Genomic DNA, 26550 nt, shown 5'->3' with positions numbered 1-26550 from the left:
CAGCAGGGTTTAAAAGAGATTTGGACACGTTCCTAGAGGAACCAGGCAGATTAAAGAAAGCTATTGCTATCCCTGGAACTAGATCTACTTATGGGATTTGCCAGATAATTGTGACCTGGATTGGCCTCTGTCAGAAACAGGATGCTGGGCTCAATAGACTTTATTCTGACCCACCATGGCAATTCTTATGTTCTTATGAAATGGCAATCCTTATGACAACCTGGCTGACAGATGTTTATAGCAGTGGTTCTCAACCTTTTTCCCATTGTGACACACCTGATGGACAATGCTAACGTGTGACACATGGCTCATTATAATCCATGGCAGAAATTTAAAAAAAAAAAAGGTCCAGTATTATTTTTATTGTTAAGAATGACACAAGGGAAAAATAAGTACTCTTTCTGGATGGAAATTACATAAATAGTCAACCTCCCATACCAGAACGACACCAACTCAAACAGAAACACCTCACCTAAGAAAAGGCAACTCTGAAAATATTACACCAGGCCTTAAACCTCCAATACTTCTATTAGGAAAATGGAACAAGCCAGGCAGCTATAGAGCCCTACACAGAAACTACACACCAGCAGAAAACCTCACCTCAGTCACATGTGCAGACCCTCACCTAACAAAGAATAAAGAGCCCATAAAGCATAAATAGAAACACACAGTCCAAAGCTGAACTGGAAACCGAAAAAGAGAAAATTCACCAGTCCTCATAAAACAAATCAAGAAATATAAAATCAATAGCAGTAAAACCATAAAAATAAAAAGAACAGATTATTTCAAAACAGCTGATGAATGTAATATCTAATAATTAAAAACTCATATCAAAAATTTCCATGCGCACATGTTTACCGATTTTATAACTTGCGCACGCAAGTTATAAAATCAAGGGTCGGTGTGCACAAGGGGGTGCACAATTGTGCACCTTGAGTGCACCGAGCCGCACTGCCTTCCCCCGTTCCCTTCTCCCTAACCTGATCTTCCCACTCCTTCCCCTAACCTTTCCTCTCCCAGCCCTACTCTAACCCCCGTCAAAAATGTTGTTTTACCTTTTGCGCTGGGCAGGCGCAAGTTGCGCACACCGGCCGACTGCTGCCACGCGATCTCCGGCACAATGGCAATTATGGCCTCTGTGCAGGGAGCTTGACCCTGCCCCTGCCCCGTCCCAAACCACCCATGCCCCACCCCTCCCCACCCCTTTTTGCAAGCCCCAGGACTTACACGCGTCACCGGGCCTTTTTAAAATAGGTCCAGCGCACACAAGGCCGGTTACGCGCATAACCCTTTTAAAATCTGGCCCACAGGCTCTCAAATCACACATATATACACACACTCTCTTTCTCTCTCTCTCTCACTTGCACAGGCTCTCAGTCACACAATTACACACATGCTCTCTCTCTTTCTCTTATACACACAGACATACTTACACATGCTCTCTCTCACATATACAGGTTCTCTATCACACACTTACATACATGCTGTCTCTCTCACACACCAAAGACCTCAATCACACACATATGCTCTCTTTCACACAAACAGGTTCTCAATCACACATTTGCACATATAGGGCCAGATTTTAAGAATTACGCGCAGCCGTAGATTTGTGCGTGCAACCCGGCGCGCGCAAATCTACACCTGATTTTATAACATGCGCACGCAGCCACGTGCATGTTATAAAATCCGGGGTAGGCGCGCGCAAGGGGATGCACACTTGTGCACCTTTCGCGCGCCAAGCCCTAGGGGAGCCCCGATGGCTTTCCCTGTTCCCTCTGAGGCCACGCCGAAATCGGAGCAGCTTCGGAGGGAATTTTACTTCCGCCCCCTCCTCACCTTCCCCTCCCTTCCCCTACCTAACCCGCCCCCCAGCCCTACCTAAATCCCCCCCCACCTTTATTTTTTTATTTATGCCTGCCTCTGGGCAGGAGTAGGTTGCGAGTGCCAGCACTCGGCCAGCGCATGATCCCCCGGCACAGTCGCTGTGCCGGAGTCCTCGGTCCCACCCCTGCCCCGCCCCTGGACCCCCCTGCCCACTCCCCGCCCCTTTTTTCAAGCCTCGGGACATACGTGCGTCCCGGGGCTAGCACGCGTCGCCGGGCCTATGCAAAATAGGTTCAGCGCGTGCAGGATTTAAAGGGTTACGTACGTATTACATGCGTAACCCTTTTAAAATCCGCCCCATAGAGTCTCACTCACTCATTTACGTACATGCTGTCTTAAACAGACACACACACACAGACACATACACACAAAGGGTCTCAAACACATATGCTCATTCACTCGCTCACTCTCGCTCTCCCCCCCCCAATGAAGAACAACTAGCAGCAGCAACAGCCACCTCCTCTTCCAGCCCTCGTGGCCTTGAGGAGTCCCATCCGCCACGGGGGCTGACGTTGCTCCTGTTTTTGCTTCGGGCCATGCTGCTCTTCTCCTTCGGGCAAATGCTGGACACACTTGTACCTAGTATGGTCTCTTCTTCCCGCGTGCATGGCCGCTGCACGCCACTTCCTCTTCTGGGCCGCGGGGGGCAGGAAGAAGACGCCCTGCTGCTAGTACCACCGAGTGCTTCTTCCAGCTCTCCTGCAGCATTACGCCCATGTGGAGGAAGAGTTCGCATCTCGCTGGGGCAAGGGGAACAGCTGGGCCAGCGGGGGACTACTGGGAAGTGGAGCGAAACACCGGCATGTGCTTGGCGAAACACCGGTTGAGACCTGCTGGTCTATAGACCTGTCCTTCAGAAAACGAATCTAAAACTGTATTTATTTATTTATTTATTTTCCCGGTGTCTAGCTGGGTCTCCCACATGGTAGTGCTTAGCCCTGTTGCTGAGGCATTAGACTAATTAACTTTAATTGTATTTTGTTTTATTTATTTTGTAAATGAAAGTCTGTATTATTGCTAAAGTTCTAGTATATGGTAAATGAACTGCTTTATATTGTGGTGTATGTACTAGAAAATCTGAATATGCAATTGAAAATAGAAATGTTACACAATAGTATTATGAGCTGAGGGGATGGGTATTGTTACTGTATGCGTGTTGTGAGATTTCTACAATCATAAAAACATACAATCATGTGAATGCGTGCTAGATGAAAAAGTATTTGCATATATGTAGAAAGTGTGTAGAATACAACCATGTGAGTATGAGATGTGACAGTGTGAGAAGGAGTAAAAATATGAACGCATGAAAAATTAACTTATGGTTTTGATAAGAGAGATGCTGTACGTGAGATTCTAGCTTTTACACTACTAGACCACTACTGGTTTTTCAAAGATGAGTGCTGCAAGCTCTGGAAAGAAAAGTGGCGCTGACCTTTAAAAGCAGCTTTTGCACAGAAAAACGTTAGCCAGCGTATAAAAATAGGAGAAGGTTGTCAAAATGTTTTGGCTGATGTTAACTATGTTATAGTAAGAGAAGAGGGTTTCTTCCTGCTTAAGTTCCTCTTTTCTCCAAGCATAAAACACGTTTACATTTGTAAAAATTGCTCATTTACTGGAAGCAATGGGAACAGCAGAGCTGCAGCAGTGTTCAGCCTGCACTTACAGCAGTCTCAAACACAAATAAATAAAGGAGAGACCAGGGCTGTCGGAAGTGAATAAAAGATGTATGTATGTATGCATTAGGGTGATTCTGCTTTTTTTGGTAGATCTGTGGAGGGCATTGATGGAAAGTCTACGTTGCTCCCACTCCTATGCACTCTAAATATCTGATTTCCGTACATGTCAAAGATTTGGGGGTGGGGGGTGCATTTGCCAGATATTTCCCAACTATCTTCTTTTACAACAGTTGCTATTTAGAGTTTTTCACCCCTCAGAGTCCAACATAGTTTGGGGTAAATCCAGTCCTTTAAGAATCCACGAGTCTAGCATTGGTTTAATTACCAAAGAGGAAAGTCAGACAATTGTCTTTATATTTTCTGCTGCCACTGTCATTTAAGAAATTTTGGAATATGTTTTATCTTCATCGCATGGCAACTTAGATCTGCTGTTAGTACGTGGACTATATTTTTTAATCTGGAATGTGGATAAACTATACATATTATTAAAAATGTGAGGTTAAAAGCCTCAGAAATCCTTATTTCTACTGAAGAAATGGAATATTTGCTTCAAGGTTCTATATAAAAGAGTTAAAAAAAAGAAATCCCTTATAATGAAATGTGCCTCATTTTCTATTATAGACTTTTCCATTATAGACATTTTCCATTATAGACTTTTTTCTATTATAAAAATTGCTTTTTAGATTACACCATGCTGGAATATTTTAAATAAATTTGATTATTTTTCCCCCACGAAATCTAACCAAATTCTAATTTGTTTTTTCCCACCTCACTGCTGATAGTTAAAACATATTAGCCCAATTTTATAACATAGCTTTTAGGGCCCAAGTCCTTGGCCTTCAGCCAAAATTTTCAAAATGGACTTACACATGTAAGTCCATTTTGAAAATCTGCGGGTACATGTGAACCCTTACATGGCATACATGTGCACGCTCACATCTGAATGGTAGCAGATGTAAATATTCATGGGTACATTTATGCGAATACTTTCAGTTTTAGAAAGTACCCATATAAATGGTTTCCCTGCACTACCTCTGCCCCAGGCAACACCTCTCTCAAGTACATGAGAAACAGCTTCCCCCAGGATAATGTTCAATAGTCCTATTATATACTAGAGGTGTGCAGTGGTTTTTAATGAATTAGAAAATGGCAACAAAATTGTCTATTTCATCCTCTTTCGCTAAGGCAGCCTGGTGTGTGGGGAGGTGACTGGGCTGACTCTATGGGGTGACAGATCACTCTCTACACACACCAAGCTGCTTCTCACCAGTCACCACCCCATCTCTTTCTCACCTGTCTCCCCAGACAGTCAGCTCCAGTCACTTTCCCTCTCACCAGTCAAACTCCCCCTCCCCCCAAAAAAACCATCCACCCACCAGGGGGAAATAAAAGTATGCATATCCCAAAATGCCAGGGCCCCTTTCGTAAAATACAAAGGGACTGGCAAATTCAAAATATCTAAATATGCATTTGCTGACTAGAACTTGATGCTATTATTACATCATTTATTTGTTTACACATGTTATCAGGCACTTGTCATAACCCCCCCCCCCCCCCCCCCCCCGGCAATCACCTTGCAACCTTGTCAACACAAACAAGTAGCTAAGGAGACAGCCAATTGGAATGCAGATGCATTCTTCCAGCTAATGAACTGCGCCCCCAATTGACACTTTTTAACATATCTGTAACATTTTTAGTTAGTACACGCTAACATCCAGTCAGCACACACTCAGTCCCATTAGTGTGCACTAACTCCAAAATTAGGGAAACCCGAAATAAACACCCTATGAAACATTTTAAAAATGAAATCAAACAGATAATGACCCAAATCAAAAATGTCACGAAAAAAAAAAACCACACCCCTATTTTATACACATGTAAAACTGTATTTTAAGTGTATATATGCTTTTGAAAATTCAGTCCTATGGGGTACATTTTCAAAGGCCCGTGCACGTGTCCATGTGTGCGCAGTTCCCAGTACGTGCACATCGACGCAGCAATTTTATAACATGTGTACGTCGCTATGTGCATGCTATAAAATATGATTCCCACATGCACATGCGCGCCTGATTTTAATATCGGCCCGCACATATGCGGGTGGGTGGCGTCTCGCGTGTGCAAGGGGGGTATTTTAAAAAATAACGCATGGTGATGCGGTCGGGCCTACACCCGTTCCCTCCCAGTCCACTCCAATTAAAGAACTTTCCTATCCCCCTACCTAGCCTTCCTCCCTTTTCCCCTCTCCTCCCTGACCCCTAAACCTACTCTGACTATTGTAAGTTTTTTTTGTTTTAGAACTAACCCGCTCCTCCAAGCAGGAGTAAGTTCCGCCGGCACGCATGCTTCCCTGGGACAGACCCTAATGGCCGCTGTCCTAGTCGACCCCCCGGCCCTTACTTTCAAGGAGCCCAGCACTTCGGCACGTATTGGGAGATACATGCGTGGCTGGGCTGTATTTAAAATGCGCTTGGCGCGCACACAGCCCAGCCACGTGCGTCTCCCCCAGTTTTTGTGCATGCTGGGCTTTGAAAATTTGGACTTTAATGCGTAATGATAAGCGGGTCAATCTTATCTTTCCTGACTCCTCTAGCTTTCTAATAAAAGAAGTGCTTTTGGAGCTTATCATCATCTACGCTGTCCCTGCTCTCGGCCATGTCATCCTTCAGGCAGTGTGCTGGTCTGTCCGGGGCTGGAGGTCTTGTTGAGATTGCGACTATGACCGTTTATGTAGACACCCTGTGGTGCATGCTGCCAGTGCACCGAAGCCATGCTCCTAAGGGGCATGCGCTTGGGACAGGATTCAATCCTTGTTAATATGGGAAAGAAACAGAAAGGGATGATGCCTGCCGCCCCTGCAGTCTCTACTCCAGTTAGCGAACTCTTGATGAGAGCCTTGCAGTGGAAGTCCATGAGGGAGCAGGCGAGGTTTCTCTAAACATTGGAGCCCCTGCTCCTCCACTCTCTCCCTTTCCCATGGGAAACGGGGTGAATAGTGTCCATTTAGGCATTAACCAATCTGATCCCTCGGTTGGGGCTGTGAATTCCCCAAACCCAGTTGAGTAGAATGGGTGGGTATTTTCATCTGCCCTCCATTTCTCTGCCTCTCTCAGCATTTGAGAACATTGATGTGACTGGTTCTGATCCTGCATGTCCAGGAGTGGTCAATGCTGGTAGTTTACTACCTATCCCAGCTGAGGTAGTACCAAGCCTGATTTAGGAGGCTTGGGGGGCAGAGATGGAACAGAGTCTGAGCCGGAAGTGGTCACCCTCAAGAACATTTGGAGGATGGTAACACAGATTGAAACAGCAGTGGTCAAACTGTTTCCCAGTCGTGTACCACTGCCTTTACCACAGGTACAGCTTCCAAACTGCTAGATCTTGAGAAGGGAGTTAGTAACATCGAGAAGCAGACTGTGTTCTCCTTCAAGTCAGTTGCAAATGTTTAGTCCTCTGTGGCTGCTAATGTGAAAGATTATTTAATATTACACAATAATCTCACATCTCTCGAAAATAGCATGAGATCTAAAAATCTTCATATATTAGGTTAATTTCCTCTAGTGCGTTGTTTAAAAAATACACAAATGAGATTTTGCAGATTTCACCTGAGAAAATTATTACTTCATCCAGATGCTTTTATATTCCTGAGTTGAAAAAAGAGACAAAAGAAGAAGGTGCTTTGGATATTTGAACAGCACTAACTTTTCAGGTTTTTTACAGGATTCTCAAGATAATATTGCTACAAGAGCTAGCTACAATGTTTGTTATTTTTGCACTATATTTGAACAAAGAATTCGCTTTTAGGCAGTATTTTCAGTATAAGGATGCTAATTTCTGTGGGCAAAAGATCCAGATTTTTCCTGATGTGTCTCGGGAAACTCAAATGTACAAGAGGTCTTTTTTGCAACTCAAATAGCAAGTGCAGGCTTTAGGGGCCAACTTCTTTTTAAAATTCCCCTGCAAATGCTTGGTATCCTATCAGGGCAGCAAATAGAAATACATTGTCTCTTCCCCAGCACAGCTAGAGACTTTCCTTGTTAATAAATCCACAGTAACTCAACCATTAGGCTGATGGGAGATGTACTGGGAATTGGTTTGGGGTATTAATTAATTAGGTTTTCAATGGATAGTAAATATAGGTATTGTAAAAGAATTTCTTTATTGATTTGCTCCTGTTTAATAGGGACTTGGAATGAGTTCTGCGACGCTATTCATTTGTGGTTGGTTTGTTGCCACAGAAAAGTTTTCTTGTTAAAACTCTTTTTTTTCTTTTTCATGTTTATGAATAAATGCCAATAAAGATAAAACTGAAACAAAAGCCCTATTGTTACGCGCCCCGTCCGCACCCGTTCCACGCAGGTCCCGGGTTGGCCTCCCTAGCGGCAGCTGCTAGAACTTTCAGGCCCCAGCGTCCCGCGACGGCGGTCACCGGGCCTTCTACTGTGCACCAGGCCTCACGCCGGAGCTTGGCGTCATCGCTGCTGTTGGCCACGCCCCTCTGCGCGCACACACGGACCACCCAGTCTCTTGTAGGGCCAAGGGTGGGTCTTAGCACCGCGGCGCGCCCTGATTGATTCTCTTATAAGGAAGTCCCTGCCTGCACTTCCTTGCCTTGGCAATCGGGTCGGCTTAAGCGAGATTGTCTCCGCGCTTGTACTTGTTCCTGTCTTGTTCCAAGTCTCATTCCAGGATCCTTCTGTTCCAGTTCTGTTCCTGCCTTGTTCCTGCTTCCTAGTTCCAGCGTCCTCCTGTTCCTGTTTGTCTGTTCGTCTCCCCAGGTAGTACCTCTGGACTGTCTCTCTGGTACTGACCTCGGTTTGCTACTTGACCTGTCTGCTTGCCTGCCTGCCTTCTGAACCCGGTACGTTCCTCGACCTGCCTGCCTGCTGCCTGCCTTCTGACTCCAGCCTGCTACTCGACTCGCCTGCCTGCTGCCTGCCTCCTGACCTCAGTCTGCCTGTGACCTTGTCTGACCTCTGGTACCTGACCTCTGCTTTGTTGACCATTCCTCGGACTGGCTCCTGGACTCTGACCTCTGCCTGCTTGACCTCGTCTCTAGATTCTGGCTCTGTTCCTAGCCTTGTTACCACCTACGCTCTTATGGTCCTCTTTGTTCCACCTGACCTCCAGTCTCAAACCTGACCATGCTCCCCTTCTATCTGTGGCCACGCCGGACTTCCACTCTCCCAGGAGACCTTGTGAGGCCCACCTATTTCCAAGCGGCCCAGGTCCCTACGGGCTCCTCCCGGGGGGGACCTTGGGCTTCCAGTGATGAAGCTCTTCCTAGCCTCTGTCTCCTTCCGTGCTCCGACTCCTGGGGGCAGTTGCCTCAGGACAAGGGTCCACACCCCCAAGCGCAACACCTATCACGCCTTTCCTTAGGCTCACATTCCCCTGCAAACTCTCCTTACCTATTGATATTTACAATTTCCTCCTACAACCCTTTAGAAAGTTTACAGAGTGTGCATTTCTCAATCTCTTTTACCAACCCATTTAGGTTACTGAATTCTTAGAAATGCCCAAATGGTCAGTAGCTATGGTTGAAGGCTTGATGATGGTGTTACTGCTCACAAATTTCAAATGGGCACCAATTCAAACTTTGGAGTGTCTGATTCCTCCAGTGAGATCCGATCTCAAATCAAGTGAATAAGATTACAGGAAGCAGAAGGCTGAACCTCTAAGAAATAAGTTGTATTATACTTCCCATATAAAATGTTAAATAATGAAAGAATAGGGAATTGACTCCTTACCAAATAGGATATTGTTGCTTACAGAAAATTATTAATTTGCTGTTGATACGTATCCATATTAGAGGATGCATTTCTGTCCTACCCAGAAACACAGCCTCCCTCAGTTCACTAATATAGCCTCAGGCCTGTACTTCCATAGAAAATGTAACAGCCAGAACTGATTCCAGCAAGTTATTGGGGCTTGACGCAGTCCTGGAAGTTTGAGCTTACACTAGCAGCCAAACATTGGGGTTTCCTGAATATCTCTGATCATAAAAGGGAATATCTGGCCACTATTTAGTGCATCTTGAAACATTTACAAAATGATTTGTAAAGACCCAAATAAAAATATTTGAAATGCACAGGAGATGCTGCCTGCCTATACAGTTCCTGATTGCAGTCTGCCCTGCCTTTGCTCCCACCCCAAAGGGTGGTTCACCAATATCACAGGTTTCATTCACCTTCTTTCTGACAGTACTCAAAAATAGATTTATTCCAGCTCAGGCCAGCCTAGGCGTTTCTCATTATGTATATCTTCTCGGAAGATAATATTGTATTTCCTCTCCTTCAGCAGAAAACCATAGAAGCTCGCCTGTGCCATCCTCGCTCCTTTTACTCTCTCCGATTCCACTGGAATGAAATTAGAAAAAACTCAGAGGAAAGAGCTAGGAAAAGCATCAGAACTGCCTCTTGATGCTTTTAAAGAGATGATGCAGCCACAGCGCTAGTCTCGGAAAGCCAGCTGAAGAAAGATGGTGCAGCAGTCTGTATAAAGGGGGTAAAAGGAGAGTTGTGTTTTCCTTTCCACGTGCTCTAAGATGAAAATGCATTTGAGGTATTCCTCAGTGGCATTAAGAGTACATCTATGCTGGCACACAAAAGGAGATGGCAAGCTTCTCGCAGAATACTTCAGCCTATGGCAGATTTAAAGGAGCTGACAGAATGCCTGAACAGATCTCTCATCTCCTACTTCTGTGAGAAGCTGCACGCGGCTTTCCCTACAGGCCACCCTCACAGCTTCTCTGTCGAGGTGAAAGTGATGATTGCTCTGTGCAATTTGGCTACTGGCTATTTCCAGGGACAGTAGGACTGGTATCATTCTCCTTTTTTCCCCATATGTGAAGTCTTTTCTAGGGCACATTCTTGCTGACATGCCTGACATTCAGGCCGATACAGTACAGTGCGCTCTGATGGAGCATTTGGACGCGTGTTTTCAACACTCTAGCTTTACCCCTTATTCAGTAAGGGGTAATAGCGCGTCCAAAATGCGCGTCCAATCCCCCTGAACCTAATAGCGCCCGCAACATGCAAATGCATGTTGATGGCCCTATTAGATATTCCCGCGCGATTCAGTAAGTAAAATGTGTAGCCAAGCCGCACATTTTACTTTCAGAAAGAAGTGCCTGCCCAAAGGTAGACGTTAATTTCTGCAGGCACCGGGAAAGTGCACAGAAAAGCAGTAAAAATTGCTTTTCTGTGCACCCTCCGACTTAATATCATGGCGATATTAAGTCGGAGGTCCCGAAAGTTTAAAAAAGTAAAAAAAAAAAAATTGAAATAGGCCCGCGGCTCGCGGGTTGAAAACCGGACGCTCAATTTTGCTGGCGTCCGGTTTCCGAACTCGTGGCTATCAAACCCGCTGACAGTCGCCACTCCTGTCCGAAAAGAGCCACTAGGGACGCGCTAGTGTCCCTAGCACCTCTTTTTACCGCCGGGCCTAATTTAAATAAATTTATTTACTGTATCGCGCGCACAGGAGAGTGGCCTGTGCGCGCGCTGGGAGAGCAGGCATTCGCCCGCTCTCCCATGACTTTTACTGTATCGGCCTGATTATTTGGTAGGCCTGATGAAATAAGGAAAAGGTGCTATCAACTCCTTCTCCAAAGAGCAAGGAAACCATCTACTGGAGCTGCAATCATTACCATAGTCTGGACATCACTTAGTTACTAGTGATAGATATACTGCCTGTTTCCTGTTGCAATGCCCATATTTTAAGACAAAACCCTTCCTATGACTACAGCAGCCAACAGAGAGCGCTGGAAGGATTGTAGGCTTCAGTATTGTATGTGATGTGTTCATGGAATGACACTTTCTATTGTGCTTGTAGGAATAATTATTACTCCCTGCTGGCCTAGGTACTAACTCCCTTTCCCTCCATTCCCCTTCTGCTTCTATTAGTGGTGCAGTTGTGCCTGTTTCTCCATCAGGTGCCTGAATACATGCTTCTGAGAAGCCACTATCGCTCAGTAGACCACACCAGATGCCTCCCATCCCTTAAAAAAAGGTTAGCGAGGTGATCATTATGTGCTGCATGTTACAAAACATTTGTGACCATCCTCTGGCTGAGGAAGTAGAGGAGATGGACACAGAGGAGAAAACTGAGGTGCCTGCAGGTACCACAATCTGGAGAACTCTCATTGTCTCAATGATTCAGCTGAGAGCTCTGTAGAAGGTTTGTAGTGTGTAAGTGCTTTGATATAGTTGATCAGATCTGTAAATAAATATTAAGAACGCCTGTGTTGTTGGCCTACTGCGATGGTGCTTCGTTATCCTTGTCTTCAGGAGCTTCTCAGCTGAAGTTGTCCCGTGGTCTGCCATGAAGAAGGAGACAGAGCTCCTTTCCACCTTGCCCCTACTTTTAGGATGCCACATTGCCCTAGTTTATGATGCTTTGTACTTTCCAAAGCCAATTATGCTAATGTATGTTCTGTAATAAGCAGGGATGATGTTTGCCCTGGAATTAGTAGCTAGAATTGTGTTTCTTAAGTTCCTTTCCCACTACGTCCTCTTGCTTTGATGGAAAAGGAACTTAGGAGTGGAGGAGTAGCCAACTGGTTAGAGCACTGGGCTGGGAAACCAGGGTTCAAATCCCACATCTGCTCCTTGTGAGCTTGGGCAAGTCACTCTGTACCTGAGGCAACAGAGAATAAACTTAGATTGTGAGCCCTCCGGGAACAGAGAAATATCTACAATATATGAATGCAATCCATGTTGAAGTATGGAAAATGAATACATAAAATAAATGCTTTTCCCTAAAAAAGAAGCTAGTCCCAACATTCTGTGCAATTGATAATTTCCATCACACCTGTAAAGCAGATTTCTTAAGCAAGATATAGGAATTCTTTAAAACTGTAGCTACAAAGAAAAGAGTAGAACAGTTGGTGCCTCTGCACTATTTACACTAACCAGGGGAATCAAATTCCTTGTCTTGATTCCTGAATTGTTCCCCGTTGACTTCATCATCACTGTAAATGTCCTTTAAGGCAGGGAAGAATGAGGATATGATAACATGAAAAGTGTGGTGCATAGCCTAAACAACCTAAATGACTAAATAATTGTTTTCACTACACCCCTCCTCATGCACTCCGCTCATCGGATAAGTCACTCCTATCCGTGCCCTTCTCCACTACTGCCAATTCCAGACTCCACCTGGCTGCACCGTGTGCTTGGCATAGTCTTCCTGAACTGGTGCATCGTGCTCCCTCTCTTGCCATGTTTAAACCCCATCTAAAGACCCACCTTTTTGAAACCACTTTTAAATCTTATGCTGATTGTCTGCTTTTAGTCTTGACTAACTTTCTTTTCTTTTAACCAAGTCTCTTGTCCTCTATGTTTCTCTTATTAGATTGAAAGCTCTATTGAGCAGGGACTGTCTTTTCGTATATTTGAACAGCGCTGCGTATGTTGTGTAGTGCTATAGAAATGTTAAGTAGTAGTAGTAATTTCAGTAAATACCAAAACAATTGAGAGGTGCCTACCAAAGGAATAGATTCAGTTTTCAAGAGGGAAATAGGGGATAGGGGATAGGTCTATCAGTTTAGATTAAATCCGAACCCCACAACATGTGATGGGACTCAACTTATCAGAATCAAACCAGGACATGTCACAAACTGGTTCAAATAAATGTAAGCTTCAGGAGGCAGGACTCAATTCTCCACATATTCTGCACAACTGTTTTGCATGTGATTGTTTGCTTTTGGATTTGAACTAGGTCTTTGAAAACTGAAGCAATCTGAGTGACTCTGGACTTTTCCCACCCCTTGAAATATAAAAGCAGAGTCAATTGGACCGATTGGAGGCTGTCAGATCATCGGAGCCAATTATTCCAAGGTCCTGAAATGGCCTGCCAGAGGTTTACTCGTCCCTAAAATGTGACAGAGTATGCAAACACTTTCATTTTCCAGATGGGTTGATGTATTGCAAGGAAGAGGAAGATATCTACTAAAACATGAGGTGGAGTAAGGGAAAAAAAAGTGCTGCTCACAGTGTTTATTAGCCCAGACACGTCATAAAATAAGGACTACATTATTGCATCTTTCTAATTATAAACGTGGTTTTATTTCTGCACTACTATAGCAGACAAATCAGTAAAGGTCTACTTTGGGGCATTCTCCCAAAAGTTGGAAATCAATGCTATAATTAAATAACTCATTCTGCATTGGGTTTTACAGTGTGAACGCTAAAGTATGCCATACGCGTACTATTGACTTTTCTCAAACGTCAATTTCAGTGAGTCGAGAGAGAGATTGCTGCTCAGCGCCTTCCTCTAAGCCTTGCATCTCAGTACAGTCCTTGGCTCTCTCTCATTACAACTCTGCTATTAAAATGACCTGTGAAGACACCAACCCATAACTCGCACTCGAAGTACTGCATAGATTCTACTAGATATTGACCGTTTTCACAGTCTTCAGTTTAACGACAGTCTCCCCAAAAGTTAGTTTGATTTTTTAAACTATTCTGCACGACACAGCCATGCAGATATTGCAAAATTACACCACACTAAAGATGTTTAATGTTATCGATGCAAGTTTTTCAGAGGAAAGCGTGAATCAGCAGTTTAGAAAAAAAAAAATCACTGAATCAAGGAAAACAATTACTATGGTGCTGTAAATTCTGCTGGCTTTGCATCAGTTCAAGATGCACATTTGCATTAACTGGAGCCCTTTACTCATGTATTTATATAGTATGCTTCCCTCATCCACATTCTGTTCACTAACACATTCTATTTCAATAAAAAACAATTTCTAACCTATTATTTTCAACAGAGCAACTTTGCATTCCCTCGGGGCCAAAGCAACACAACATAAACACTTGGAGTATGCGATTATTTGGAAAGATAAGGAATCTGTTTCGGTTACCCTTCTATCTCTTGGGGGTGAATGAAAGTTCACCTGCCCATCACTAATTCCCAAGGCCTAGTTATGTTAAAAACAAACCGGAAATAAATCTCTAGCCCTTTTCTTTTGTAAGGCTTGAGCTCCCCTGGTCTCAAACGAGTGCGATGTACTCTATTTACTCATCCGTTTTGGGACGCCTTTCTTGCTAACACCGTTTAGAAACTCTGAGTGCAAAAGCATAAAATGAGCATGCACTTAAAATACAGTCCGTCTGGATTTAACAATAAAGTCCGGGCAGCACGCCCGCCCCCCCCCCCCCGGTCTATTAATAAGCAGAGAAATAATAAGAAGACAAACTGTAGCGTGACACAGGAGAGGAGCGGGGCATCCGGCTCCGGACTCATGCACAAGGCTGTGCGGGCTTCCGAGGACCTGCAACGTGTATCCTGCAAGGGCAGGCGCTGGCGACACTCACCCACGGCGGGCACATCGGGCACCAGCTTCTGGGGGCCGATCTGGCGGAGCTGAAACGCTGATCTCACTTCATGGCAGCTGGGGGACTTGCCCGCAGAGGCCGGGGGCCAAGTGACAGCCGCCAGGCAGCTCAGCCCCAGCAGCCACCAGCACCCCGGCCGCCGTCTCCGGGACGGGGCTGCAGCGCGGCTCCTTGCGCCGGTCATGACTTCCCTCCCCCCCGCCGCCGCCTGTAGACTAGCGCCGCGAGAAGCCCGGCCGAGAAGCCGCGAGCAGCCGGCAAATCGGCCAACTTTTCTGCCTCCTCCCGCCGCCGCCGCAGCAGCGCCCGTTCGCGCAGCCCGGACAGGGGACTCGCTGCGGGCGGGTTTCCTTCTCCAGAGCCGCTCGTCGGCGTCTCGGACCAGGCGCTTCCCTGCCGCCCTCCGTGCCGTGTCCCGGGAGCTGTCCCCCCCCCCCCCTCCTCCCCCGCCTGTCAGTGCCGTGTCCCGGGAGCTCCGCCCCCCTCGCGCTCCGCAGGGCCGCCAGCGGCAGCCGCTCCGCTCATTGGCTCCGTCCTGCAGACAGGACCTTCACCCTGACATAAAAGCGCGATGGTAAAAAAACACTATTACTAAGCCATATACTTCTACTGCCTCTGTTTTCTTTTAAAAGTCCTAGGAGTAATTTTGACTGTAAAAGGAGACTGTTTAAAGGAGACTTTCAGAGTCTGGGAGTCAAGTTTGTTTGTTTTTTTTCCAAAAGAAATACTGAGATTCATTTTATTGTAGTCGTTGTAGTGATTTGAAGAACAGTAATTTTAATGTCTTTAAATGATAGTTGCACACTCCCATATCTTGTTCACTGTCCTGGTATGGGAGTTCTAGGGCGGTACTGAGACTCTTGATTTCAGACTATTTTCACTTGCCCATACCTAGCAGTTAAGGGCACTAAACACCTTGCAAGATAATTGCTTATCAAAATAACCTAAAAAAATACAAACAATTTTGCTTAAAACAGCGAAAACTAGACCAGTCTTTTGTGAAAAAAGCAGACATCCTTACTTCTACAAATTATTTTACACCTGGGGTCTAATGGGGAAAATATTAGAATGGAATCATGAACACTGGCAAAAAAATCATAAAGGTGAATTTTAAAAGGCCTATGCAGCGTCAGAGCTGGGAGAAAAGTATCTCAGGCCGGCACGCGCTGTGCAATTTTAAGGAGCACCCAAGTACACGCGCACAAATGGGAAAGACAAAAAAAGGAATGGGGCGTGGGCAGTCCAGGTATGTAACATGAAATTTATGTGCACAAGCGCACGCCGAGGTTCCCTACCGCCTAACTTTACTTCTGCTATGGATGGCGTGTAAGTAATGAAACAAAAAAAAAATGAAGCTACTTAGCAGGGTTTTAAGGATTGGGGCGAAAAGGAAGGCATATTAACTAAGGGGTAGATTTTAAAAGAAGCGCGATCAGCCTACTTTTGCTTGCGCATCAGACTCAAGCAAAAGTACGCTGGATTTTAGTAGATACGCGCGGAGCCGCGCGTATCCACTAAAATCCTGGATCGGCGCGCGCAAGGCTATCGATTTTGTATAGCCTGCGCGCGCCGAGCCGCGCTGCCTCCCCCCGTTCCCTCCAAGGCCGCTCCGAAATCGGAGCGGCCTCGGAGGGAACTTTCCTTTGCCCTCCCCTCACCTTACCCTCCCTTCCCCTACCTAACCCACCCACCCGGCCCTGTCTACACTCCCCCCTTACCTTTGTCGGGGGATTTACGCCTCCCGGAGGGAGACGTAAATCCCCGCGCGCCAGCGGGCCTGCTGCGCGCCGGGCCGCGACCTGGGGGCGGGTACGGAGGGCGCGGCCATGCCCCCGGGCCGTAGCCACGCCCCCGCACCCGCCCCCAAAACGCTGCCGACACGCCCCCGGAACGCCGCGACGACCGGGCCCGCCCCCCGACACGCCCCCCTCCGAGAACCCCGGGACTTACGCGAGTCCCGGGGCTCTGCGCGCGCCGGGAGGCCTATGTAAAATAGGCTTCCCGGCGCGCAGGGCCCTCCTCGCGTAAATCCGCCCGGTTTTGGGCGGATTTACGCGAGCAGGGCTCTGAAAATCCGCCCCTAAGGGATTAGGAAGTCTTTACCTGGGCAAATTGGGAACAGACTGGGAAAACGTTATTATGTTGGTGTGCATATCTAATAAAATCCTCCCATTTACGCGCACATATTATAAAATGCCTCATCTCTGGGCACGAGCCAGCATACGTACATACATGTATGCTCGTGTGGCTGTTTGAAAGTTACCATCATAGTTATATACGTTTTTTGCTTTAATTATCAGGCATCCTTTGACTCATTTAAGACTAACTTTCTCTGCTCTCGTTCCTTTAATCAGGTCTGTGCAAAATCAGCTGCAGATGTACATCAGAAGAGTTGCAATTTGTTTTAAGTCATAAGTAGAATTAGAATTAATGAAAGGATAGGGGAGGGGTGGCCATCTCAGGTTCTCAAGAGCCACAAACTGGCCTAATTTTCGGGATATCCCCCATGAACATTCAAGAGACATATTTGCATACAATGGAGGCAGTGCACACAAATCTATCTCATGCATATTCATTGCATATATCCTGAAAAACAGGCCTGCTTGTTGCTCTTGATGAACCAGTGTGGCCCACTCCTGGGATAAGGTATATAAGTAAATTTAGTTCAAATATTTATGAAAGACACTTGCACTTAGTAAGAATGAGCCAATGTATGGTCTCCATGTTTTAATATAACACAAAGCTTACAGCCTATCTGCTACAAAAAGAAGCAAATGCCTAATTAGCTGTGCTTATACCCTGGGCATTGTCTCTTATATTTATTTATTTTTTATATACCGATATTCAACTTAAGTCATCACATCGGTTTACATATAACAAATTGAAAAAGAAAAGGTTACATTGTGATAAATAGTAGAGAGTAGATGGATAAAAAATAGAGGGAGAATTAATTAAAGAGGAGGGGAAATAAATAAAGTATGATTTGCAAACATTAAATAGAGTGGTGATGATGATGATGATGATCCTTCTTATTATGATGGGTATGCTTTCTCAAAGAGCCATGTTTTTAATTTTTTTTTTTAAAGTTTGTGATGATGGCTCAATTCTTAGTTCAGTGGGGAGGGTGTTCCATAAAAGAGGCCCGGTCAATGAGAAAGCACCTTCTCTTGTTGAGTTGAGGCGGGTTAATTTTGGGGAGATAGTTGTAAGGAGTTCAGTATTAGTGGACCGCAGATTTCTCTTTGGGACTTTGAAATTAATGAAGTATCGTATCCATCCATTTTGTCTCATTGTTGTAGAAGGCCTTATGAATAAGAGATATACTGAATTATATACGAAATTGGGAGCCAATGCAGTTCTTTGAGAACTGGGGTGATATGATCTGATCTTTTGCTGTTGCTGATTGATCTTGCTGCAGCATTTTGGAGAAGTTGAAGAGGTTTGATTGTGGAAGCGGGTAAGCCAATGAGAATTGCATTGCAATAATCTAGTTTGGAGAATAAGAGGGATTGTAAGGCTGTACGATAATCTTGATGGTGAAGGAGAGGTTTGATCCTTTTTAGTACTTGAAGTTTGTAGAATCCCTCTTTTATTATGTTGTTAATGTGTTTCTTAAAATTTAGTTCATAGTCTAAATTAATTCCTACGTCTCTTACTTGAGTATAATTTTTTTGTCAGTTATGTAATTGTTAAGCTGGAGGTCAAATACAGGTGAGGATTTGTTGCATATACAGAGAATTTCTGTTTTATTGTGGTTTAGAGTGAGAGCCATTTGTACTAATAAGTGTTGGATATCAGTGAGGTGAGTGTTCCAAAAGTTTAGTGTACTGGTTAGGTTATCATTAAATGGGATAAGAATTTGAACATCATCAGCATAAATGTAATGAGATAATTCAAGATCTGAGAGTAGTTTATATAGAAGTAGTAGATAAAAGTTGAAAAGAGTAGATGATAGTGAAGGTCCTTGAAGATTCCATGTGGAAGTGATATTGGTCTAGATTCTTTGTAATTAGTTCTTACCATGTTGGATAGGTATGAAGAGAACCAATTGATGGTGATGTCACATAGACCGATTTCCTTTAATCTTTTCAGTAGGATCTTGTGGTTTCTGTTAAGAATCCGGAAGTGGACCCCTGTTCCGAAGTAAGGTTAGCGCTTCCAAAGAGGGAGTCAACCCTCTCTGGCCCTTACCATCGGAGGGCAAGGCTTGACGGTTCGCCAGTCGAGTAAAGACTTCGCCCTGGAAGCTCGAGTTCCCCCAGGAGGAGCCTGTTGGAACCCGGCTGCTGGGACTTAGGATACTCCCTCAAGACTAAAGATTGGTCTGGATGCAGGCACCTCCTGCAGGTCATTGATTCCAGATGGCTGGCGCCTCCAGCAGGTCAAGTCAGTCCAAGAGTAGAAGCCAAAGAGTGGTTGAAAGCCGTTCTGAGGGTCGAAGCCAGGAGAAGGGTCCGCAGCCAGTCCAGATGCAAGCCAGGAGAAGGATCCACAGCCAGTCCAAGGTCAAGCCAAGCAATGAACGGCAGCCGGTCCATGGATCAGAAGCCAAGAATCAGTCCAACGGGGAAGGAGAACAGAAGCGGGACGAAGACCAGGAACGGAGACTAAGAATGCCAGCACAGAATCCTGAACCAGAAGCCTCAATACCAAGGCAACGTCTGAGGAGCAGACCTTGCCTTAAATAACCAGAACAGGAGGAAGTCCAAGGGAGGAACCAGGACAGCTTCCTGTGGTGGTTCCTTTAAATTTAGCAGCCAGCCTCGCGCACGGCCCTAGTCATCCCCTGAAGGGGGCGGAGCCAACCCGGCCGACAAGGAGCCATGCAGCCGGTCGCCGCCACCAGCAACGGCCGTGAAGATAGTGCGGGGAAGGGCTGCCCGCAACTGCTGGAGCCTGAGGGATCGTTGGACCCCAAGGGTAGGTACTTGCCCCGGTCACGGTCTGCTGCGACTGGCGGCCATGACAGTCGGTCCCGGCCGCGGAACGCCGCAGCCGGTGACCATAACAGTTTCTGGTATCAAATGCTGCCGATATATCAAGGAGTATGAGGATCAATTTTTGGGCGGAGTTAGGGAGGAGTTGGCACCAGCAGTAGCACGGGGAAAAGCACCACCTTTTATGGTGGCACTATGCCCGCGATAGCCTGCAGCCGGCCACAGCGCGGCAGGCAAAATCGCACCACCATGGTGCGATCGGCTGCGGACAATCGCCCGTCCGTTCCTCCTTTGTCCCCCCGTCCCCCCCGTCCCATTTTAGCGTAAGCTTCATCATTCCATATTCCACATGGAATGATGAATCCTGGCCTTAGTGAGCTGCAGTGTAAAAGGGAACTCCTAGCTTGCAAAGCCAGCATATGCTAAATAGAAAAAAATCACCAGTTACCATGTGCACATTCTTTATGCTCTATCTTTCAGTCATAGATGTCTTGTCAGTGAAGCAACAGCATTCACAGGAGCTTAGCCAAACACCTTTCCCTTACATATACCATATATCCTTCAACCTCTGACTTGCTGTCATGACCTCAAAACCCTCTTCCACATATCAACTAGGGATGTGCATTCATTTCAAAAGAATGCCAAAAATGCACCAAATAAGGTTGATTGAAATGAACCAAAAATAGCCTCCTGTGAAAATACCTTAAAATTTTCAGGTATTTGAATATCTGGAATTTTTGAACAAAATAAGAGGCCTTTGTTGGCCCTGGTAGGGCCTCACAATGCCAAAAGTTTGCCCTGGTGACAGGGCCTACCCTGACCCAGCCCAGCGCAGAGGCCTACCCAGTGCCAGGGCCTCCCCTGATTCAGCCCAGTGGCCAAAACTTGCACAGAGCTGGCTCAAGGCTGGGGCAGGGGACATGACCAAGACTCTCTCTCTCTCTCTCTCTCTCTCTCTCTTTCTCTTTCCCTCCTCCCTTTAAAATGGCAAGAAGGGGAGCACCCACCCTAGCCCCCACTTACCCCCTTCCTAGATCCTCCAAAACAGTCAGGAGCAATGCTTATTTTCTCCTGCCGAGTCCATGATGCTTTAAAACTGGCACCATCTGCCTGGAGGATGGCTCCAAAATGACATCACTACAGAGACTTCCTCTGATGCGGTCCAAATTTTCCAGCATACAAGCTCCTTTTTCTTTCCATCTTTGATTTGCTTGTATGGGTTTGGGCACTGTGGGGTTTCCATTCTCTGTTTTGTGTGTAGTCCTGTGCTGCATGCTTTTCTGAATAGTGCCTATGCTGTTGTTCATCTTTGTTTTTCTTAATTAGGCTACATGTCTTCTTTCTCAAGATCAAAAGTATAACAACTACATCCTAGTTTCTGAGTTTCTTTCTACTACTTCTGTTTTCTCCAGCTACCCAGAGAATGCAGAAGCCTTTTTATAGGAGGGGGTGTTTTGTATTCCAGGCATGTCACTATTGCATGCATGCATTCCTTGGAGTTTGCTCTGAAGAAGAAGAGATGCCTCATATTGGAGATGTAATAGTTGTTGCTTTCTTTCCTGCATTGCACTTGCTGCTTTAAGTGTTTTCTGTGTGGTATCCTTACTTGCTGTCTTTTTATCTCCCTTTCAGCCTTACTCTGACATGCGGCTGCTCTGCTTGCAGGAGTACTGAGAGGAGGAGGAGGACCCACAGAGGAAGAGAGAGAGACCTCAGCCCCTTCCTCTCCCAAGAGAGGTGCCAGGACAGGACACTACCACCTTCATCCCTTCTCTCCCCAGGGAAGAGGGGGAAAACTGCCTGGACATATTCATGGTCTGAACAGGAGTAAATGTATCTGAGGTAAAGGGCTCAGGGATCCAAATTTTAGCTGCTTGTAAGTGGGTGACTGACCCTTTCGAAGTTAGATGAAGGAGACGGTAGGTAATGGTGAGTACACATGACTAAGGAACAAAGGGACTGGTCCAAAGAAAAAATAAATTAATAAATTAATTTAAAACATTTTTATTTATTTGCTGTTTATTTATTTATATAAAAGGTTTATATACTATCCATAGCAGATACCATAAAATGCTATTTTAAAATATCTATTGATTGAAAAGGTCTTTATTCATAAAACTGTAAACATAAAACACATCTTAACAAAAAACCAACATGATCGTGGTTCAGCGCAATGCCACATAAGGAGTATATACAACAAAATTACAATGACACTGGTAGACACTGAGGTTGCCTATAAAAACAAGCAACCATCAAAGAACCTCATAATACACTTCATATATTAAACAAGGCAACACAGAAGAAATATATAATAGATATGAGAAGAGCCAACTTTACATTAGTAAAGAGGAGGAGAACTGTACATCCCTAAGAAAATAGTATGAAATCCCTGTGTTTCCATAACCAATACAAATTATATTAAAATATATTAAAAAAAAGATGAAATTTAAAAAATTATATATAACTTTACATATATAGTAAATGCCAATAAGATGTATTTCTGACCTACCTTGCCAGACCAAGTGAGGCCAAAGAACTTTATCAAGGAGATAACATTTGGACCCCTCACAAGGGGGCATAAAAGTGCCACAACGCTTGGAACCCAAAGCTCTGGAGTTAAGGTAAAGAAAAAAAATATATGTGTGGGTGCGTGTATTCATGTGAACAATTCCAAATGATCAAAAAATGTATAAAGAATAAAAAATAATATATAATAAACATATATTTAAATAGATGCTATTAAAAATAAATAAAAAATATATACAAATAAATTAAAATAAAAATAAATTAAAATGAATGAAATTTTTAAAAATTATATGTAAAGGATATATTTAAAAAGTATGATAAAATGCTAATAATGAACATGGGTAAAAAATATAAATAGAAAATAAAAAAAAACCCACCCAAACAATACAAAATTATTTACTAAAAGTTAGGACCATAAAATGTGAAAAGAAAATTAACATGTTATGTTTGCAAGGTTGACTGACTATATAGCTGCAACCAATGCAAAAAGATTCTTGACCTCTTGACAAACACTAAAAACATACAAAGATGAGAGTGGTACATATGTTAAGCAAATCAAATTTAAGAAATGGAAAAAACTTATCTCAATTATCCCAGATTGCACTGAAGAAAATTTTTTTTTTAACCATTCATCTCATTGCACTGTAAGCCATCACTGATGCTGTGTTCAATCTCTCAAAAGCCCAATCCGACACGGACCCAGTGTTTTGGTGAACAATTCACCTGCCTCAGGGTTCATTTTATTTTCATGCTTTTCATAAGCGGCATGAGACATTTGTTCCGTTTCTTAAATTTAATTTGCTTAAGATATGTATACCAAATTAATGTGTTGGACTGGAAAATGAATGATTTAGAAGGTGCTTTGACACCGTCTGCAGTAATTGCATGACAAGAGACGGGTTATTGAAAGCTTGAGCATCATTTTGACTGATGCAGTGCTCCTATGACTGCTCCAAAAAGGTAGTGCAAAAGTGGTGTGAATTTGTTGCCTCTTCTCAATTGGTTTTTTTTTAATATTGATAGAAGACAGCTCTGCTTTGGTTTATACAATTTATCACAAAACATACATACACACACTAGTTTCTAAGATATTTCCTCACCTTTGTCCTGCAGAGATTTGTCTTATGCATATTTTTTTTTGCATACTTCCTGATTTGCACACAATAAAGGCATTGAAAAGCAAAATTAAACTTCTCTTTTGGAGCATATTTTGTTACTGATTTTCCCCCAATCCCTCAGCACTGGCAGCTCCCTTAGGGAACCATATTTATATTTGTTTTCAGCACTTTTGATGTATTGTATCAAATGTGAGGTGTTTGTCGCTACAAAGTTATAAATACATGATAACTTTATTCAGATTTCTCTCCTACCCCCACCTTTTCTTCTCACACTTGTGTCAGTGTAGAACACATACATCTAGCCGTGTGTTCCACTGGCTATGCGGTTTCTTCATTCTTGCCTAGATAGGTTTTCAATATTTGGCTAGTGTCTGTTTTTCCTACAACCAAAATATGCTGATTAATTGGGTTCTTGGATCCTAAACATGCAAATTATATGCCATGAATGCCTATTGAAGATATCTTGCATCCTTTGAGTAAAAGTGTTGCTCGTCCTTAGGCTTTTATACTGAAAAAATATATTGTAAAGGAAATATCTCTTTCAAAAGACTTTAGCAATTAAAAAAGCACACACATTCCGTCTTTCTCTTCATCTTTGGTAACATCTGTAAAAACCAGATGGTATGACAGTGTGCCATTTTTGCTTGTAGTGGTTGCAATAAAAATCACTGTAGGAACCCATTTCAGTTTTGTAGGTGAACCACAGAGCAGTGCTAAGAGCACAGGATATCAAAATGTTACAATCGGTAAATTACACCGTTTCTCAGTTTTAGGATCCTGGAAAGTAAAACAGTCTGTCAGTTTCAGTCTTATCCTAGCTACACTTAGAGATGGATTTCAAGATCCGCGCACGTGCGCACATATGAATGGCATTTGCCAGCTCGCGCACATGGATGTGGCGATTTTATAACATATGCGCATATATGCACATATACGTGCGCATGTTATAAAATCTGCTATACATGCATACATGTACACATGACTTATATTGACATATGTGCACACAAATGCCACCTTAATCACGTAGTAGATACGCACAAAGACGCAATTACCTGTTTCCCCAGTTCATTCCCATTTTGCCCCAGTAAAGGAGAGGGATTCCTAAACCCCCTAGCTAACCCGCCTCCCTTTTACCCTATCAGCCCCGACCCTTAAAACCCCACTGACTAGCTTAGCTTTTGTTATTACCTACGCACTGTCCATAGCAGAAGTGAAGTTACGCGGTAGGGGACATAAATACTTACATGCAGAGTTCATGTTACAGACTCAGCCTGCCCATGTCTCATCCACACCCCACCCCTTTTTTGAATGTTTTGATTTGTGCAGTCACCGGGCCATGTCACGCTTGTATCTCCCAGCTTTGTTGGGCATAGTGCTTTTAAAATCCACCAGTAAGAATATAGTTCTAACATGGACAGACCTTTCCAACAAAGGATCAGAGCCTTAATTATAAATATTGTAATGTGTTGAGTGGGTTAAAAGAGGGATGAGGATAGGAATATGTCCAGTAGGGATGTGAATCGTTTTTCAACGATTAAAATTATCGTCCGATAATGTTAATATCGTCTTAAATCGTTATAGAACACGATACAATAGAAATTCTAACGATTTATCGTTAAAAATCGTTAAATCGTGTTAGTGCGCACTAACGGGAGTTAGTGCGCACTAACTCCCAGTTAGTGCGCACTAACTCGATATAGTGCGCACTAACTGAAAATGATACAAATAAACACTTTCCAGGTCACTGAAGGTCAGTTAGGAATGAATATGTGTTCCTATTGGCTGGCTGCCCTCTTATCTATTGATGTTACCAAGGTTACCACTGAGGTGATGGTTGGGGGGATGGGAAATGGAACTGGAAACTAACGAACACCAACAGAAAATGAAACAAAGTGTTCACACTTCCCAGGTCAGTAAAGGTCACTTAGGAATTAATATGTATTCCTATTGGCTGGCTGTGCTCTTATCTATTGATGTTACCAAGGCTAACACTGAGGTAATGGTTGGGGGGATGTGAAATGGAAACAGTTGGAAGCTTGACAAAAAAAGTAATGTAATGATCAGCACTCACGTGACTAGAACTTGTTTGTTTATTATTTTTGTTAGCAGGCACCTGAAATGCTAGTGCATGTTGAATTTGCCAATCACTGTGCATTTTAGAAAGGTTGTCCTGGCTGGAACTGTACACAGTTCAAATATATGTAATTGATTGTTGGTAAGTGTAGATTTTAAGTGATTTTCCTGCACACAGTGCCCTAACCCTGGCACCAGGGGTGTTGTGATCTTCCTGCACACAGTGCCCTAACCCTGATACCAGTCTGAGACAGCTCCCTCCCTGCATTACTAGTGAGAGGCTGGCTTCACAGACAGGGGGGAGCTGCCTGACCCTCACTCCTGACTTCCCCCATGTCCCAGCTAGTGAATGGTGTGTGGGTGAGGGGGGGGGGAGGATGGTGAAGTCTGAGACAGCTCCCTCCCTGCATTACTAGTGAGAGGCTGGCTTCACAGACAGGGGGGAGCTGCCTGACCCTCACTCCTGACTTCCCCCATGTCCCAGCTAGTGAATGGTGTGTGGGTGAGGGGGGGGGGGGAGGATGGTGAAGTCTGAGACAGCTCCCTCCCTGCATTACTAGTGAGAGGCTGGCTTCACAGACAGGGGGGAGCTGCCGGACCCTCACTCCTGACTTCCCCCATGTCCCAGCTAGTGAATGGTGTGTGGGTGAGGGGGGGGGGGAGGATGGTGAAGTCTGAGACAGCTCCCTCCCTGATTACTAGTGAGAGGCTGGCTTCACAGACAGGGGGGAGCTGCCTGACCCTCACTCCTGACTTCCCCCATGTCCCAGCTAGTGAATGGTGTGTGGGTGAGGGGGGGGGGGAGAGGATGGTGAAGTCTGAGACAGCTCCCTCCCTGCATTACTAGTGAGAGGCTGGCTTCACAGACAGGGGGGAGCTGCCTGACCCTCACTCCTGACTTCCCCCATGTCCCAGCTATTGAATGGTGTGTGGGTGAGGGGGGGGGGGGAGGATGGTGAAGTCTGAGACAGCTCCCTCCCTGCATTACTAGTGAGAG

The 26550-nt window shown here is 44.6% G+C and overlaps 1 protein-coding gene across 1 annotated transcript in view; it reads right to left on the bottom strand.

Annotated features, from left to right (window-relative positions):
- LOC115099582 (glypican-5-like) overlaps window positions 1-15366 on the bottom strand; it is a 197878-nt gene extending 182512 nt beyond the window's left edge. Inside the window, 1 exon segment of the mRNA XM_029617315.1 lies at window positions 14879-15366. Within this exon segment, the coding sequence (XP_029473175.1) occupies window positions 14879-15083 (205 nt within the window). The 5' untranslated portion in view covers window positions 15084-15366.
- Window positions 15367-26550: the final 11184 nt, after the last annotated feature.

Source organism: Rhinatrema bivittatum, chromosome 9, assembly GCF_901001135.1.
Source record: "Rhinatrema bivittatum chromosome 9, aRhiBiv1.1, whole genome shotgun sequence".
Taxonomy (NCBI): domain Eukaryota; kingdom Metazoa; phylum Chordata; class Amphibia; order Gymnophiona; family Rhinatrematidae; genus Rhinatrema; species Rhinatrema bivittatum.
This window is presented reverse-complemented; position numbering and strand designations above follow the sequence as displayed.